Source organism: Chiloscyllium punctatum, chromosome 25, assembly GCF_047496795.1.
Source record: "Chiloscyllium punctatum isolate Juve2018m chromosome 25, sChiPun1.3, whole genome shotgun sequence".
Lineage (NCBI taxonomy): Eukaryota > Metazoa > Chordata > Chondrichthyes > Orectolobiformes > Hemiscylliidae > Chiloscyllium > Chiloscyllium punctatum.
Genome location: NC_092763.1, coordinates 59,896,223 through 59,913,865, shown reverse-complemented (window position 1 = coordinate 59,913,865; position 17,643 = coordinate 59,896,223). Strand labels below are relative to the sequence as shown.

The window sequence follows — 17,643 nt, the reverse complement described above, 5'->3', positions numbered from 1 at the left end:
TCTGCCTGCTCCCAAAGTCAGTATCCCCTAGGTCTATTTTCCACTAGAATGCTAAATTCAAGAAGCAAATACTTACAGCTTTAATAATAGAGAAGAAAGTACCACAGAAACAGATGATGCTGCCATCGCAGCAGATCCCATCCATGGTTGTAATATCAGTCCCACAGGTAAGAAAACCCCTGAAAAGCAAAGAATTGGTAATTCAGAGAGAAAGTTGAATAAATTCAATTATTTTCATATTTACCCTGAAACACATTACTCATCATTTGAAATTAGCAAGTATCATTCCATACAAATTAATTGTACAAAATTACACAGTTCAAACTACACTTGTGGAATGCATCATACAGAGTCATATACACCACAGAAACAGATCCTTTCGTCCAATGTGTCCACGCTGACCCAATGTCCTAATAAATGTAGTCTCATTTGCCAGCACTTGGCCCATATCTCTCTAAACCCTTCCTGTTCATATATCAGTCAGATGCCTTCGAAATGTTTTAATTGTTCCTGCCTCCACCATTTCCTCCGGCAGCTCATTCCATACACACAACACCCCTGCATGAAACAGTTACCTCTTCAATTCCTTTTATGTCTTGTCCCACACACCTGAAACCAATGCCCTCTAGTTTTGGACTCTCCTATTCCTAGGAAAAGGCCTTGTCTATTTACCCTATTTGTGTCCCTCACGATTTTATAAACCTCTAAGTTCACCCCTCAGCCTCTGACACTCCAGGGAAAATACCCCCAGTCCATTCCGTCTCTCCATGCAGCTCAAATCCTCCAATCCTGTGTTGCAATACTAAGAGTAATTTTCTGATTTCAAATACATGTGCAGTTGCCAAGTCAAATGTTGTGGTTCATAAAAAACAGAGAAAATAACACTGAAAGTAAGAGTTATTCAGAAGCATTTTCATACTGGTGTTCAAATGGCAAAGAGTTTTTGTTAAATAGGCCCAAGGTTTGTAAATAACATGGAATTTCTTTCTGGAAGGCAGTGGGGATAGGGTGGCAGAATGAAAAAAAAAATCAAATTTGGACACAGGCAGCTAATTTCTGAAAAATAGAATTTAACAGGAGTTATAGCTGTTATAGCAGTTATAGCAGTGATGAGTGAAGCTTATTTATTGCAAATGAATCTTATTACAGAAGATTATGCAATTCAGAAGAACAAATCACAGGCATATGTACTCCATGGTTAGATAATGCTTGTCAAAGAAGATATTGATATAGTGGTGTTAACTGACTTGTACTTTTCTTTGATTGAATAGTGAGTGAGGTAATAAACAGAGCACCAAGGATGCTGGATTATATTTATAACTTGTGAAGCTGAAAGGCAAGAAACTATACTAAAGCTGTAGATGCTCAGAAGATCACACTTTGGTACATTTCATGTTTTTGGAGTATTATGTTAGGGGCACAGTGGGATGATGGGAATTCAGGTACCAAAGTCATTCATTAATGAATGATATGGAGGAAATAAGCCTCAAACAGAACTTCCAGAAAAGCTATCATTGCATAACTTAGGTGCGTATAAAATAAAATATTATACACAGAAATGTCTCAATGCAGCTAGAAAGTTATTTCAATCTACTTCCACTCTTGGAACAAAGGTTTTTTAAAATAAATAATGAATGAAAGTTCTCCAATTCTCTGACAATTTTTAAAAAAATTATATAATCAGAAGATTTCCATCTATGTTTTTAATTTTGTACACTCATTACTCAAGAAATTTGGGGGGAAAAGAAAACTGAATACATATTGAGCACACTTACCAGCTGCTATGGGAATACCGACAATATTATAAATTAAAGCAAACACAAAATTTATCCGAATTCGCTGGACAGTCTTTTTGGACAAATGGATACTTGCCACTACGTCAAGGAGATCATTCTGTGGAGCAGAGATAAGTAAAGAAAAGAAATATTACTACACCATGCTTGTCACATTGAGGAGTTGTGAGAATGTATAATCTATAATTTTATTCTCCGTATGGCTCGAGTGCTTAGTGGCCATTCTGGAAATATGTCATATGAAAAAGTCTCAACAGGCTCAGTGGGTAATAGACTAGTGAACATTAGCAATACAGTGTAAAATTTATAAAATTGATCGTAAATTTCATTATCATGTTTTAAAACAACCCAAATTCCAAACGAAAAGTGTATGGATGTGGGTAGTGATGGGAGATTTTTTTTAAAAATCCAGTCAGGAAGCCAATCTTGAATAAAGACTAATTTCAAGGAGGCCTTTAACAGCAATCAAGGGCTTAGGAGAAATGTTTAGACTTGCAGCTTTATGACAGGAACTGTTACCACATTAAGACATTAGTTTGCTTTCAGATTAGTTCAGGAAACACCAGAGTGTTGAGAAAGATTACGAGTTGATTTCACAATCATGTTTTCTCAATTTTTATGAAATGCCCAAGTCAGGAAAGCGTGGGATTGAAATTTACAGGCTACTAGAATTAAAAAGGTTTAGATCATCAGAATTGTGAAAAGTTCATGCCATCAGACTCAGTGAGGATTCACAGAATTACCTCTACAGTTCAAGAAAGAGAAACATGAAGGAGTCAGTTAAATAGAAACCTAAAGCGAGTGGAAATAGGTGAACGAATTCTGTGGACTTTGGTGTAATGCTCAGAGTTCAGAATTTTGCTTTAATGTGCGGTAAGATCTGAAAATAGCTTGGTTTGTTTGGTTTCTTTATGTAATAAACTTACATTGTGTAGTTTTTAAAATTCTGCAGCTTCCTGTGAATGCATGTGTCCACACACACATAGGTGCATTTTCATGTGAACTTCAGGGGTATGAGAGGGATAAGCATTTATATTTCTACATTACTGATACAGAGCATTATTTAACTATTGCATCTTATTCGGTAACTTTGGATAAAGCATTTTCTTTAAAATCTGACACAGGTGAGATATAGAATTGGTTATTTTAGCAAATGAGAAAACTATTCTTATTTTATTGTGTGACATATGGACTCGTGAGACTAAAACAATGGTGTTTCCCTCCAGCATCAGTTGTACACTGTAATTCATAGTTGCAAGTAAACAGTCCTTGTGAATTGGAGATGCCGGTGTTGGACTGGGGTGTACAAAGTTAAAAATCACACAACACCAGGTTATAGTCCAAAAGGTTGAATTGGAAGCACACTAACTTTCGGAGCGACGCTCCTTCATCACTATTACCTGATAAAGGAGCGTCGCTCTGAAAGCTAGTGTGCTTCCAATTAAACCTGTTGGACTATAACCTGGTGTTGTGTGATTTTTAACTTTGTCCTTGTGAAATTAGTCACAGTACAAACTCAAGGAATCCAGTAGTCAGATAAAGAAAGCAAAGAACGCTGACTGAAATCTTCAATCTTACCCTAATCAAAACAACATCCGCTGCTTCAATGGCTACGTCAGTCCCTGTACCAATCGCAATTCCAATGTCAGCCATTGCCAGTGCTGGGGAATCATTCACACCATCACCCACCATTGCCACAATCTTCCCTTGCTTCTGCAGCTGTTCCACTTTGGCTACTTTGTGTGAGGGAAGGACTTCAGCAAACACTTTGGTGATGCCAACCTGACAATGCAGGTTAAATCAAGTTATGGCAATTATCTTTCATACAAGCTACAAAATATCGCATTCTGGATTAGTGGTGCTGAAAGAACACAGTAGTTCAGGCAGCAAGGAGCAGTAACATCCGTGTTTCAGGCAAAAGCCCTTCATCAGGAATACAGGCAGAGAGCCTGAAGGGTGGAGAGATAAGTGAGAGGAGGGTGGGGGTGGGGAGAAAGTAGCATAGAGTACAATGAGTGAGTGGGGGAGGGGATGAAGGTGATAGGTCAGGGGTGGAGGATGGAGTGGATAGATGGAAAGGAAGATAGACAGGTAGGACAAGTCATGAGGACAGTGCTGAGCTGGAAGTTTGGAACTGGGGTGTGAGGTGGGGGAAAGGGGAAATGAGGAAACTGTTGAAGTCCACATTGATGCCCTGGGGTTGAAGTGTTCCGAGGTGGAAGATGAGGTGTTCTTCCTCCAGGCGTCTGGTGGTGACCGAGCAGTGGTGAAGGAGGCCCAGGACCTCCATGTCCTCGGCAGAGTTGGAGGGGGAGTTGAAATGTTGGGCCACAGGGCGGTGTGGTTGATTGGTGCAGGTGTCCCGGAGATGTTCCCTAAAGCGCTCTGCTAGGAGGTGTCCAGTCCCCCCAGTGTAGAGGAGACCGCATCGGGAGCAACGGATACAATAAATGATATTGGTGGATGTGCAGATAAAACTTTGATGGATGTGGGCCTTAGATGGAGGTGAGGGAGGTGGTGTGGGTGCAGGTTTTGCAATTCCTGTGGTGGCAGGGGAAGGTGCCAGGATGGGAGGGTAGGTTGTAGGGGGGCATGGACCTGACCAGGTAGTCACAGAGGGAATGGTCTTTGCGGAAGGCGGAAATGGGTGGGGAGGGAAATATATCCCTGGTGGTGGGGTCTGTTTGGAGGTGGCAGAAATGTTGCTGGATGATTTGGTTTATGCGAAGGTTGGTAGGGTGGAAGGTGAGCACCAGGGCATTCTGTCCTTGTTATGGTTGAAGGGGTGGGGTCTGAGGGCGGAGGTGCAGAATGTGGACAAAATGCATTAGAGAGCATCTTTAACCACGTGCGGTCTCTAAAGGAGGCCACTATCTGGTGTGTTCTGTGGTGGAACTGGTCCGCCTGGGAGCAGATACAGCAGAGGTGGAGGAATTGGGAATACGGGATGGCATTTTTGCAGGAGGTAGGGTGGGAAGAGGTGTAATCCAGGTAGCTGTGGGAGTCGGTGGGTTTGTAAAAAATGTCGGTGTCAAGTCGGTCGTCATTAATGGAGATGGAGAGGTCCAGGAAGGGGAGGGAGGTATCAGAGATGTTTTTACCTACAAAATATTGCATACCACTTCATTCACACATTTAATTATTCCCAATCTTTCCCCCACTCAAAAGACATACCAAGCACAACCCACAACTTCAAAATAATAAATCGGACTTGAACTCACCTGAGCAGCAATAGCCCTGGCTGTTTTACTGTTGTCTCCAGTCATGAGGACCACTTCCAGTCCCATACTGTTGAGTGTGTAGACAGCCAAATCTGCTTCTGGCTTCACAGTGTCTGCAATTGCTAACATTCCACAAAGTACACCTGCATTTAAAAAAAAATCAAACAATATTGGTAAATATACATTTCAACAGACAGTGGGAAGGCGGACGTGGGATGAATACCAAATTAATTTTAGTTTTAAAACCTGATGTTATACTAATGTGATTCACTGGTTGAGTTTTCCAAATTGGTCACCTATTTTTACAAACCTGTTGACTGTCAGTGCAGTCAATCCTCAAAACATTATTCCACTCTCTTCCATGCTTTTCAGATATGATCATCCTTGCAAACGGTGGCACAGCGGTTAGCACCGCTGCCTCACAGCACCAGAGACCCGGGTTCAATTCTCGCCTCAGGCAACTGTCTGTATGGAGTTTGCACATTCTTCCCGTGTCTGCTGGTGTTTCCTCGGTGCTCTGGTTTCCTCCCACAGTCCAAAAATGTTCAGGTTAGGCGAACTGGCCTTGTTAAATTGCCCGTAGTATTCGGTGAAGGGATCATTGTAGGGGAATGGGTCAGGGTGGGTTGATCTTCGGAGGGTTGGTGTGGACTTGTTGGGCCGAAGGGCCTCTTTCCACTCTAATTTAATCTTGCCAAATCCCCCCCACCTCTGTCAGGTCACAATAGTCCACACAACCCAGAATTTCAGAGATGCCAATTTGACATTTTTAAATGGTTTAGTTGTCTCTGATCAAATTGCTTTCCTCATTCTTTGTTTGACTTCTGCTTTCTATCATTTTCTGTCGAACAGAGAAACCTACTCCTAGGAGAATTCCAGTTCTTTTTGTGCCTGCTTCTCAGCCACTGCTCATTCCCCTCTACTCTAAGAGTGCTTTGTAGAGGCATTAAAATCAGTAATGAGCAGTTCATGGGTTTCTATTTTGGAACTGGAGTAAGTCAATTAGCCAATCCACCAGGGATATATTTCCCTCTCCACCCCTTTCCGCCTTCCGCAAAGACCGTTCCCTCCGTGACTACCTGGTCAGGTCCACGCCCCCCTTCAACTCACCCTCCCATCCTGTCACTTTCCCCTGCCACCGCAGGAACTGTAAAACCTGCGCCCACACCTCCTCCCTCACCTCTATCCAAGGCCCTAAAGGAGCCTTCCACATCAAAGTTTTACTTGCACATCCACTAATATCATTTATTGTATCCGTTGCTCCCGATGCGGTCTGCTCTACATTGGGGAAACTGGGCGCCTCAGAGCAGAGCGCTTTAGGGAACATCTCCGGGACACCTGCACCAATCAACCACACTGCCCCGTGGCCCAACATTTCAACTCCCCCTCCCACTCTGCCGAGGACATGGAGGTCCTGGGCCTCCTTCCCCACCACTGCTCGGTCACCACCAGACGCCTGGAGGAAGAATGCCTCATCTTCTGCCTCGGAACACTTCAACCCCAGGGCATCAATGTGGACTTCAACAGCTTCCTCATTTCCCCTTCCCCCACCTCACCCTAGTTCTAAACTTCCAGCTCAGCACTGTCCCCATGACTTGTCCAGACTTGTCCTACCTGCCTATCTCCTTTTCCACCTATCCACTCCACCCTCTCCTCCCTGACCTATCACCTTCATCCCCTCCCCCAGTCACCCATTGTACTCTATGCTACTCTCTCCCAACCCCTACCAGCTTATCTCTCCACGCTTCAGGCTCACTGCCTTTATTATGATGAAGGGCTTTTGCCCGAAACGTCGATTTCGAAGCTCCTTGGATGCTGCCTGAACTGCTGTGCTCTTCCAGCACCAGTAATCCAGAATCATGCCTGTCCTGTCATTCGATAAATCATGTACAATCTCTTACCTCAATGTCAATTCCCTTCATTATCCGCACCCCACAAATTCTCCTGATATCTGTAAATGTGGAAATCTAGAAATCTATCAATCTCTGTATTGAATGTACTCAATGACTGAATGTTTTTGACCACTCTGGGCAGAAAATTTCAAAGATTCACCACCAAATGAATGAAGAAATTCCTCAGGACAAAACAGTCAACCTCTTCTTTGAAGGCTCAATATCCTGGTTCTAGGCCTCTCAAACAGGGGAAAAATCCTTCCTACATTTGCCCTGCCACACCTCAAGATATCTGGTTGCTTCAGGTTGCGCTTTTGCCTTTCTATCCCTTCTCAACACTCTTTTCCATGGAAACATGGAAAAGTATCATATCATCCTTAAAGTGTAACTTTGTGTCTCTCTCCCCCTCCACAGATACTGCAACACCAGAGTTTCTTCAGTACATTCTGTTTTTATTTCAGATCTCCGGCATCCGGAGTACTTTGCTTTTATTTGAAACCTAAAGTCATGTGCACATTTCTCCATCTGAGAAGTTTACCATAAATTCACTATCCTCTTTTTCCCCCAAAAGGGGCAGTTCAGAACAAAGCTGTCCAGTAATATTTATCATTCATGACACTGAATATAAATCAGTGAAGAACTGGCAGTGTTTTTTGATGTTAAAGGACACCATCTAAATGCATAAGTACACATATCAGCAAGACTGACAAACTGGGTCTGTTTTTCTTTTGGTGAAAGGGTGACATAATAGCAGTGTTTAAAAATTGCCGTATGTTTTGGTAGAAGGATACCAAGAGTGTTTCCTTTTGTGGGAGGATATAAAGATAGTCTCCAAGAAATCCATCAGGAAACCGAAGAAACTTTTCATTCAAACAGTGATAACAATGTGGAACTTTTTACTGCAGGTAGTAGTGAAAGCAAATAGATGCATTTGAAGTGAAGCCAGACAAGATTTGAAAAAGATAGGAATAGACGGTTATAATGGTTAATTTAGATGAGAAATGGTGAAAGGAAATTCAGGTTTAGCATGTACAGTTGTGTGGGCCAATGGTCTGTTCCTGTACCATATTTCCTTTGTACGCCTGGTTGCAATCATATGATTTCAAATGCACAGCTGATACTAATGCCACCTCTGGGCAGCTAGTTGATAATTTCCAAAAATACTTGCAGGGGGCAGTCCAACAGCAAGCCTTCATTACCTTGTCCGAGGGGTGTTCAGACATGTGTGAAGCAATGTATCAGACCACCTATAGGGCCATAGTCAAGCATGAATGACCCTTTCCTTGCCAGACTTCCAATTTCCTGTTTCCGTACCAAAGTGGGCTCTGTCTGATTGAAACAGAAAACTGCTCATGTTCTTACCATCTACAGAGACTAGCACCGCTGTATGTCCCTGACTTTCGTGCTCTATCATGCAACTGTCCACGTCATTACTGATATGTAGACCATTCCTTTTCATCCATTCACGATTTCCAATCAGCACCGAAAAGATCTGTGATTTCCCTGAACCAGCAGCAGAGCACAAAGAAACAATAAACTGATATGCAATAAACTGATGTGCAAAAATACAAATAATCAAGTGAGAAATCAGTGATTACCACAGAGGAACATTTCCAGAAAGTTTGAAATAATTATTCCAAATGGCACAATAATAGAAAAGTGAGGCAACAAATAGATAAGTGCTTTTCAGAAGAACAGAAATAAGAGAAGAAACTACCCCGTACAGCACAAAGGTCTGCAGATCAAAACGTTCAATGTTTGAAATACAAATCAAACAACATTCATTATATCTAAGTAAGCAGTAATAAATATTTAAGCACCAGTTCTGTACACCAGTGTACCAAGAGATGACATTATGCACCAAAACATCAAAGCTTTGCATGTTGCCTCACAATGTCAATCTTGACGATAACGAAGGTCACCCATACTTAGATAACTAATTTTAGCAGTTTTTAGTTAACCGTTAGAAGGCCTCTGGAGAAAGTTAGTACTTCTTATTTACGGCCTTTATCATTTCCTAATATTTCCACAATAATGTACAAATAAACCAGTAGTAATCTGTTTGGAAAGGGAGGAGTCAACTTTGACCACCTGTAACGATTTGTTGCACTATAGCAGAGAAGAAAATTCACTCACTTCCTGATTGAGCCTCTTTGATTGAAGAATGTGAGGAGCCATCGTCGCTGCTTTTCTGATTGATCTGTATTAGTATCATGTTCTGTTCAACCTCAAGATTCTTTTTATTTAGTAGTGACTCAATGTTGGAGACTTTGCACATGATGCCACAGCCAGCAACTGCTTGAAAGTCTGAACAAGAGCCAAGCTCATCTGAGCCTAGTTCCTGAGTGAGAAAAGAACAAGTTATTTTTTTTTTATGTTGTGAGCATCTGTCTCCATATCTTTCCTTCATTGGTATCCTCCTTTTGTATTTTCTTCCCCTCCTCCTGGAATGTGTGTGTGAAATACACAGAAACCAACTTGACAAGCAAATAGAGAAAGGTTTAGAAGATGCTGCACTTAGCACAGCTATTAAAGATATCTCCATGACTGGCCCAGGTAACCAGGGTACCCTACAATTGTTCCCTGAAACTTTCAGCTTCTTGCAAAATGGATTCAGCACAGGATTTGTAATATGTGTGTGTGTTTATTTACAAAACATCACTTTGGTACATTATTATTAGTTCACATTACCAATGAGTTTTAATAATTGCAACAAAACACCAAAAAATGGGACAATAATACAAAATAGCATGATCTACAAGAATACATTGTGGCCATAGTCTGATAATGGATAATAATTATGTAAAATCTTTGTTTAACTATGACAATGTGTTTGTCAGTGTCCAGGCTGGCATATTTGTGATCATTTGATATGGTTAGAATTCACAATCTCATTATTGTTACAATGAACAAGTCCACATCTTTACACGATTACAATTCCAGATACTACATGACAAGTCAAATTCCACAATAAAACATGAAACGGCTTGACAAAGCATATGTTTCATTGTTGCAGTTGGTTACCATAGTGGTTATTCAATGGAGCATATTCACACCAGGCTGCAACAGTTCTTTAACAATAGACCTACGTTTATTACACAAATCAAAGAAAACAAGCATATTATACAATACAGGTAGAAAGACCTAAATGCAAGCAGAGAAACAAAGTTCAAACATGTTTCCCAACATTACCTTTCTTGCAGATATGCAATTCCAGGGAAGTATTGCTCCTACCTCAGCTTTTTAAAAAAACTTTACTTAATTGATATTTTCCAGGTTCTTTCCCTTGGACTGCGGAGATTTTTTTTTACAATTCTTTTCTGAGCCTGACGGCATGAACATTTTATGCAACTTGTTGCAAACCATTTCATTGGTAAACTAGCCATTCAAATCTGAATACCACAAGATGGAAGCCTAATGTTTAGTTACTTCTAAGGTGGAGGCTTGGGGCGGGGGGGCTCTCAAATATCTGCTCGAAAATGTCATGAGAAAATTTACTTCTCGGCGTCTCCCGATTGTATATTAGGAATAGATTCATCTGACAACTCCTCCACCCATGCATAAGAAACACTGAGGGAGGTACCGCTGGTCACACTGCAGAGTGCAGCTTATATAATGGAAGCACTCTCCCAGCCTCAAACTACAGAAATGCTGCTAGTTTTTCTCACTGATATATGATCTTAAAAAATTGTGATCGCAAATTTACTCTTCACAAATTGACAGTAATAAGAAAAGGTCATACCTGTTTACAGTACTTGGTTACTGCTACACCCAATGGATGTTCACTGTTGGTTTCTGCAGTGCCAACAATGGCCAACAACTTTGTCTGTGATATGTAATTACTCTCTGACAGTATCTTCAGGTTCATCACTCTCGGCGTTCCATGAGTGATTGTTCCAGTTTTATCAAAAACAACAGTATTAATCTAAACAAGACAGGAATTTTATTATTCTACTAAAACATCAGCGTCAGTCAATACAATCCAATTCATTTCTTAACTGAATTAAACTTGAATCCAAGAAAACAACTTGATTTTGCTAAAAAAAAAAGTTCATACAGTTCTACATTTAACCAGGACAATAAGCCTAGAGAACTATGTAAATTTTCCACAGTATACTATTAAAGCAGAGGTCTGGCAGGATGAAATCCATGAAAATAAAGCGTCTGTTAGGCTGATTGGAAAAGTAAGCACTACTGCCACCTTGGTGCAATTCCAAATCACATACCACAAATAGATATAACATTGAGTATGCGTGTTCTGAGACTTCTGTCAATATGCTCTTGAAAGGCTACTGGGGATGGGCTAGATAGACTGGATAATGTTGTGTAGGCATAACTATATGGCAGAATTAAAGAGGGTTTTAGACATTTTACACATTTTTCCTCAGGTCTAACAATACTGAGCAGAAATCAATGTAACTATTGTATTCATACTTTTTGGTTTCTGGAAATAGCAAAGTTAACATTACAAAATCATTACAATGGAACTGAATAACTCCAACAGGGAGACTTTGTTACATTTCACTGTAGTAAACATGTCCTTTATGTGGACATTTAATCTTTCAATCCTACTTGCCATGAACTTCAGGCCTTCCAAAATGGTGAAAACTTACTCATGCTACCTCATGTTCATATAAAAAAAACCCTGTGTTTTCAGACTTATTGATTTTTGGAATAGCAACACCATAACATGAAAATTCTCATCGACTATTTCATATCCCTCCACTTCAGTGCACCTCTACCAAGGTTGGTAACTTCATTCAACCCAAAAACCCTGGAATGGGTATTCATTTAGTTGTGGTCTTATAAGCATCCTGATCTTATTCATTTTAACCCTGATGGCTGTGCCTTCAGCTGCCTGTGTTTCAAGTACTGGAATTCCCTCCCCAAACCTCTACTATTCTCTGTTTCACTTCCCTCTCGTTGACCAAGCCTTTGATCATCTGTCCTGATACCACTTATGTGGCTCTATGTCAAATTTTGCTTCATAGTACTCCTTGGAAGCACCTTGGGAAATGTTATTACACTAAAAGGGGCTATATAAATACAAGTTGTTGTTACACACATCAGCAATACATTAGTGTCATGAACCGAACACACTGCATCAGTTGTCTTCTGAATTGTCTGAATTATGGAGGAAAAGTATTTTCATGGATCCAATTGATTCTGATAACTATTTCAAAACTTGCTGCAGTAAATGAAAGTTCTTTTCTAAAATAGAATCCGTAAAGTGTGGGAAGAAGCCATTTGGCCCATTGAGTGTACACCAACCCTTCAAAGAGCTTCCCAAACCAACCCCCATCTTATCCCTGTAACCCTGCATTTCACGGGGCCAATCCACCTAACCTGCACATCTTTGGACTGTGCAAGTGGGAGCATCCAGCAGAAACTCATGCAGACACAGGAAGAATGTGCAAACTCCACAGAGTCAGTCGTCAGAGGCTGGAATTGAATCTGGGTCCCTGGTACTATGAGGCAGCAGTGCCAACCACTGGGCTACTGTGCCGACCTTTTATTACTGGTCTTTCTAATTTCCTGTGCATCAGCCACTATTTATAATACATATAGGTGAACCTTGTAGAACACTTGAACTCCATTTATAGCAAAATAAATGTTCAATGCAGTTGTCATAGTAAACAGCCAAGGACAAGATGCTCTGACAGGAAAATCTCCATGATTTAACAACTGATATTAGTTTATATACACAACAATCAAAGTATTTGTCCTGAGTTACAAGGACATTATAGTCTCTTACTGTATTTACCTTGTGTGCCATTTCCAGTGGCTCCCCTCCTTTAATGAGGATACCATTTTGTGCACCGACTCCTGTTCCCACCATTACTGCGGTAGGTGTTGCCAATCCCAATGCACAGGGGCACGCAATGCAAAGGACAGTAATTGAGGCTTGGAACGCAAAACGCACAATTACCTCAGGTTGAGACAAGCTTTTGTTGTAACCCTAAGTAAAAACAGGTAAGTCAGTCAGTCATAGCTGGCAGGTATAACCTCAACAGAAAGAGCACTGCTTGGGCTATAACCTAATAGAGGGGCAATTATTGTTGTTGTTACTTTGCAGCAAGATTGCTCGAAACAAAATGAAAGCTAAAATTTTGATAATCAATTTTTTTTGTTGCTGGAATTAAAAAAAAACAAACTAAATATTCACTGCTGCTCCTGGATGTGATGAACTCTGATGTTCTTCGACATTGAACTTGTTCTGAAAATTTCCCACTGCAATGCACAATTCCATAGCGCGATCTCAAATTCATCCAGGATATAAATCAGGGTACGGGTAGTTGAGATGATGGCGCAGTGCCAATGTTGTCAGAGGAGAAACCCATGCTTGGAGGTCATTGGTTCTCACCTCAACACAACAGCTGGAGGAATTTGAATTTAAGACACAAGGAACAATGACATAAAGCTGGCCATCTTTGATGGTGACTTCAACAATCATTGATATTAAGAAACATCTGAACCTATCTGGTTCAATCTATTGTTTCGGAAATGAAATCTGCCATTTTTACTTGTCTGGGCTACATGTTATTCCAAACCAACAGTGATGTGTCTGCCATTTCAACAGCATTGCACATCCTCAGTTTGAGCCTGCTAACATGGCAGAAATGTCCACCGATCTCCTGAGGAACCCACTTAATGTTTCCTTCTTTCTCCACTGACACAAACCCCTCAATGATCCCGGTTTTCAAGCAGCACAACCATTTTATATTCATTTCCAAGTTAAATTTGAAATCTCAGCCTTTGTAGCAGGTTTACACTACACTTTTCAATTGGTTTTGAAAATCAAGGCACACAACCATCTTGAAGCTTCCACAGTTGATTTGGGATGTCACTACTTTAGTTTTTAAAAAGTTTATTTATCGAGGAAGATCATTACCTTTTGAATCTATGCTGGATCCCACTTATTAGCTATCAACCGCCTAATGTTTAGTCGATATTGAGCTTGAAACATGAACTGTTTCCTCGCCATGCGTAATGCCAGACCAGTTGAGTTTGATTTTATTTCAGATTTCCAGAATTTGCCATGTTTTGCTTTTATTGAGCATTTAGTGTTTACCTCAAATCTACAGAATTTGCCTTTAGAAAAGACATCACAGCCTGATTCCAGTACAGCAACACTTGGTCATAGAGATATACACCATGGAAACGGACCCTTCGGTCCAACCTGTCCATGCTGACCAGATATCCCAACCCAATCTAGCTCCATTTGCCAGCACCTGGCCCATACCCCTCCAAACCATTCCTATTCATATACCCATCCAAATGCCTCTTAAATGTTGCAATTGTACAAGCTTCCACCACCTCCTCTGGCAGCTCATTCCATACCTGTACCACCCTCTGTGTGAAAAAGTTGCCCCTTAGATCCCTTTTATATCTTTCCCCTCTCACCTTAAACCTATGCCCTCTAGTTCTGAACTCCCCGACCCCAGGGAAAAGACTTTGTCTATTTATCCTATCTATGCCCATCACAATTTTGTAAACCTCTATAAGGTCAGGCCTCAGCCTCCGACGTTCCAGGGAAAACAGCCCTAGCCTTTTCAACCTCTCCCTATAACTCAAATCCTCCAACCCTGACAACATCTTTGTAAATCTTTTCTGAACCCTTTCAAGTTTCACAACATCTTTCCAATAGGAAGGAGACCAGAATTGCACGCAATATTCCAACAGCGGCCTAACCAATGTCCTGTACAGCCGCAGCATGACCTCCCAACTCCTGTACTCAATACTCTGACCAATAAAGGAAAGCATACTAAACGCCTTCTTCACTATCCTATCTACCTGTGAATCTACCTTCAAGAAGCTATGAACCTGCACTCTAAGGTCTCTTTGTTCAGCAACACTCCCAAGGACCTTACCATTAAGTGTATAACTCCTGCTAAGATTCGCTTTCCCAAAATGCAGCTCCTTGCATTTATCTGAATTAAACTCCATCTACCTCTTCTCAGCCCAATGGCCCATCTGGTCCAGATCCTGTTGTCATCTGAGGTAATTCTCTTCGCTGTTCACTACACCTCCAATTTTGGCGTCATCTGCCTCTCACAGACTTAAATCCCTTTATACTCTCACACATACACACACTCTCTTACAGACACTCACATCACCCCCACACACACCCACCCACACATACATAAGTTTGTGGGGTGAATTTGTACTTGCAGAATTACATTTTATTTTGCTCAAAAATTCCATGAATTCACGGAAGATTCTGTAAATCCCTTTTTAGAAATGGTATCAGTCTGAACATTGGGACACAGACAGACAAACTTTAACCTTATACCTTCAATGCATTATCTGAGCTGACATGGCACTTATCGTTAAAGTTCGCTTGAGAATATCACTTGAAAAAACTTCTGGGACTTCCAGATGAACAAACTGAAACCAACACGGTCATTAGAGACTTAACCAACAATCCAAGTCTTTTTCAATTTATCATCTCGGGTGCATCACACTGTAAACTTTTGCTATAAATTCTGTGTCTTATGATCTTATATTCCACAACCACCCGATGAAAGGGGAGTGCTCTGCAAGCTAGTGCTTCCAAATAAACCTGTTGGACTCTAACTCGGTGTTGTGAGATTTTTAACTTTGCCTTTTAGCATTTGCCGAAGTAAAGTTCCCTTTATCTTCCTATTGCAAATTGGGATATGATAAAATCAAACTACTGCCTTCAAGTTTAGTTTTAGATTCTCAGCTCTTCTGCTTGCTCTCATATTATATCAGCAAAACAGATTTCAAGTTGTATTTAATTTCATTTCCCTAGGTTCCTTTTTGATCTACCGACTACCCTTTCATCACATCATCCCAGGATACCTTTAACACCCGTTTTTGATCCTGAGTTCATTGATAATCTGTTTCGAGTCATTGGCATCCAGGCTGGCTAACATTCTCAAATTTTATAGACAAATGCAACTAAAGTGCCAAGATCTACTCGTGCTGAGTGCCAAGCTTGAATCTACATATGCGGGTTGGATAGCGGTTAGGCCACAACATTTAAAATGCATTGGCAGACTAACTGTGCCTCCTAAAGCTGGGAACACAGCTGGGAAGTCCAGCAGAAAGATCGAAACCTGGGGGAGGTCTTCCTTCTGTCACAGTTGAAGGAACTCCTATGCCTATCAGCTAACAGGGTCCGGGGTGAGTCAGCTTTTATGGAAAGGATAATTTCTGTTTTTAAATCTTCGAGGAGTCAATCAAAGTTCCACGTCGGGTCCACCTCTCCAGTTAATTTTACCAGTAACCTTAATGTTATTAGCTATAACAGTGTTAACCATGTGGTGTCCTGGAATAGGCAAGGAGTTCAAGAACTCTGACATTTGCATTCCCTGTTCACCCACTAAGCACCCAGATTATGCTGATAATCTTATAAAGGGTGACCTCATCAAGGCCATCTCGGATGTTGGCACATAAAGTTGAGAATCACTGCCATAATTTGCCACAGGTGACATCTGCTGAAGCTTTATCAGGAGCTTGCGAGACTAAAGATAGAAGTCATGCCTTGTTTAATGTGCAAGTTAGAGAAAACTAAACCCAGAATGTTCTCATGAGAGTACCTGCATTATATTTCTGCATTAACGGCTAAATCGTCAGAACTAATTATAAATACCAAAAGAATTCCACACTATTTTAATCCAAAATCATATCTATAGCAATAATGCCCAGGACCAATACTGACATACATCATGAAATGAAGAATCCGCAAGTTCTAGTTTTGACAACTACAACTTAGATTTCAAACTTTGCCAATTGTGTTGACCACCTTTCCAGACAAGACATTCTGCTTAAACTTCAGTACTTACAGGGAAATATTCTTCCACAAGGTTAAACTTGAAAAATCCGATGATAACCCAGGCAATCAGAGTAACAACAGAAACTCCAACGATAAATGGGACGAAGTATCCACTCAGCTTATCTGCAAACTGTTGAATAGGGGCCTATAAAAGAAAACAAACAACAAATTGTGGACTCTCTGCAACTTCAGTGGAGAAACTAGAGAAGTGAATAATCTCTAAATAAACACAATCTGGGTGCAAGGGAAGAGGGTATTCTTCCAGGCTTTGCATCCAACGTGAACATTTTCCAGTAGATCATTAATGTATAAATTTGCCCAAATAAAGCAGAGGTAAAAGACAGACGATGGTGGTGGAGGGTTGCTTTACAGACTGGAGGCCTGTGGCGAGTGATGTGTCACAAGGATTGGTGCTGGGTTCACTGCTATTCGTCAGTTATATAAATGATTTGGATGTGAACTTAGGGGGTATGGTTAGTACGTTTGCAGATGACATCAAAATTGGAGGTGGAGTAGACAGCGAAGGAGGTTACCTCAGAGTATAACAGGATCTTGATCAGTTGAGTCGATGGGCTAAGTAGTAGTAGTAGGTGGAGTTTAATTTAAATAAACATGATGTGCCGCAATTTGGAAAGGTAAATCAGAGGAGGACTTACACACTTAATGGTAAGGTGCTAGGGAGTGTTGCTGAATGAAGAGACATTGAAGTGCAGGTTCATAGTTCCTTTTAGGTGGAATCACAGGTAGATAGGATAATGAAGAAGATATGCTTGCATTGGTGAGTGCATTGAGTATTGAAGTTGTGAAGTCATGTTGCAGCTGTACAGGACATTGGGGGTTAGGCCACTTTTGGAATACTGTGTACAATTCTGGTCTCTGTGGTATAGGATGGATGTTGTGAAACCTGAAAGAGTTCAGAAAAGATATACAAAAAT

The 17,643-nt window shown here is 40.9% G+C and overlaps 1 protein-coding gene across 1 annotated transcript in view; it reads right to left on the bottom strand.

Annotated features, from left to right (window-relative positions):
• Positions 1 to 17,643, bottom strand: part of atp7a (ATPase copper transporting alpha) — a 100,262-nt gene that overhangs the window by 4,570 nt on the left and 78,049 nt on the right. The window contains exons 14-22 of the mRNA XM_072595361.1: positions 16,719 to 16,853; positions 12,671 to 12,865; positions 10,649 to 10,831; positions 9,043 to 9,247; positions 8,269 to 8,409; positions 5,015 to 5,157; positions 3,372 to 3,575; positions 1,776 to 1,893; positions 77 to 179 (exon numbers count right to left, since the gene is read on the bottom strand). Coding sequence (XP_072451462.1) covers positions 77 to 179; positions 1,776 to 1,893; positions 3,372 to 3,575; positions 5,015 to 5,157; positions 8,269 to 8,409; positions 9,043 to 9,247; positions 10,649 to 10,831; positions 12,671 to 12,865; positions 16,719 to 16,853 — 1,427 coding nt within the window. The remainder of the gene's footprint in view (positions 1 to 76; positions 180 to 1,775; positions 1,894 to 3,371; positions 3,576 to 5,014; positions 5,158 to 8,268; positions 8,410 to 9,042; positions 9,248 to 10,648; positions 10,832 to 12,670; positions 12,866 to 16,718; positions 16,854 to 17,643) is intronic.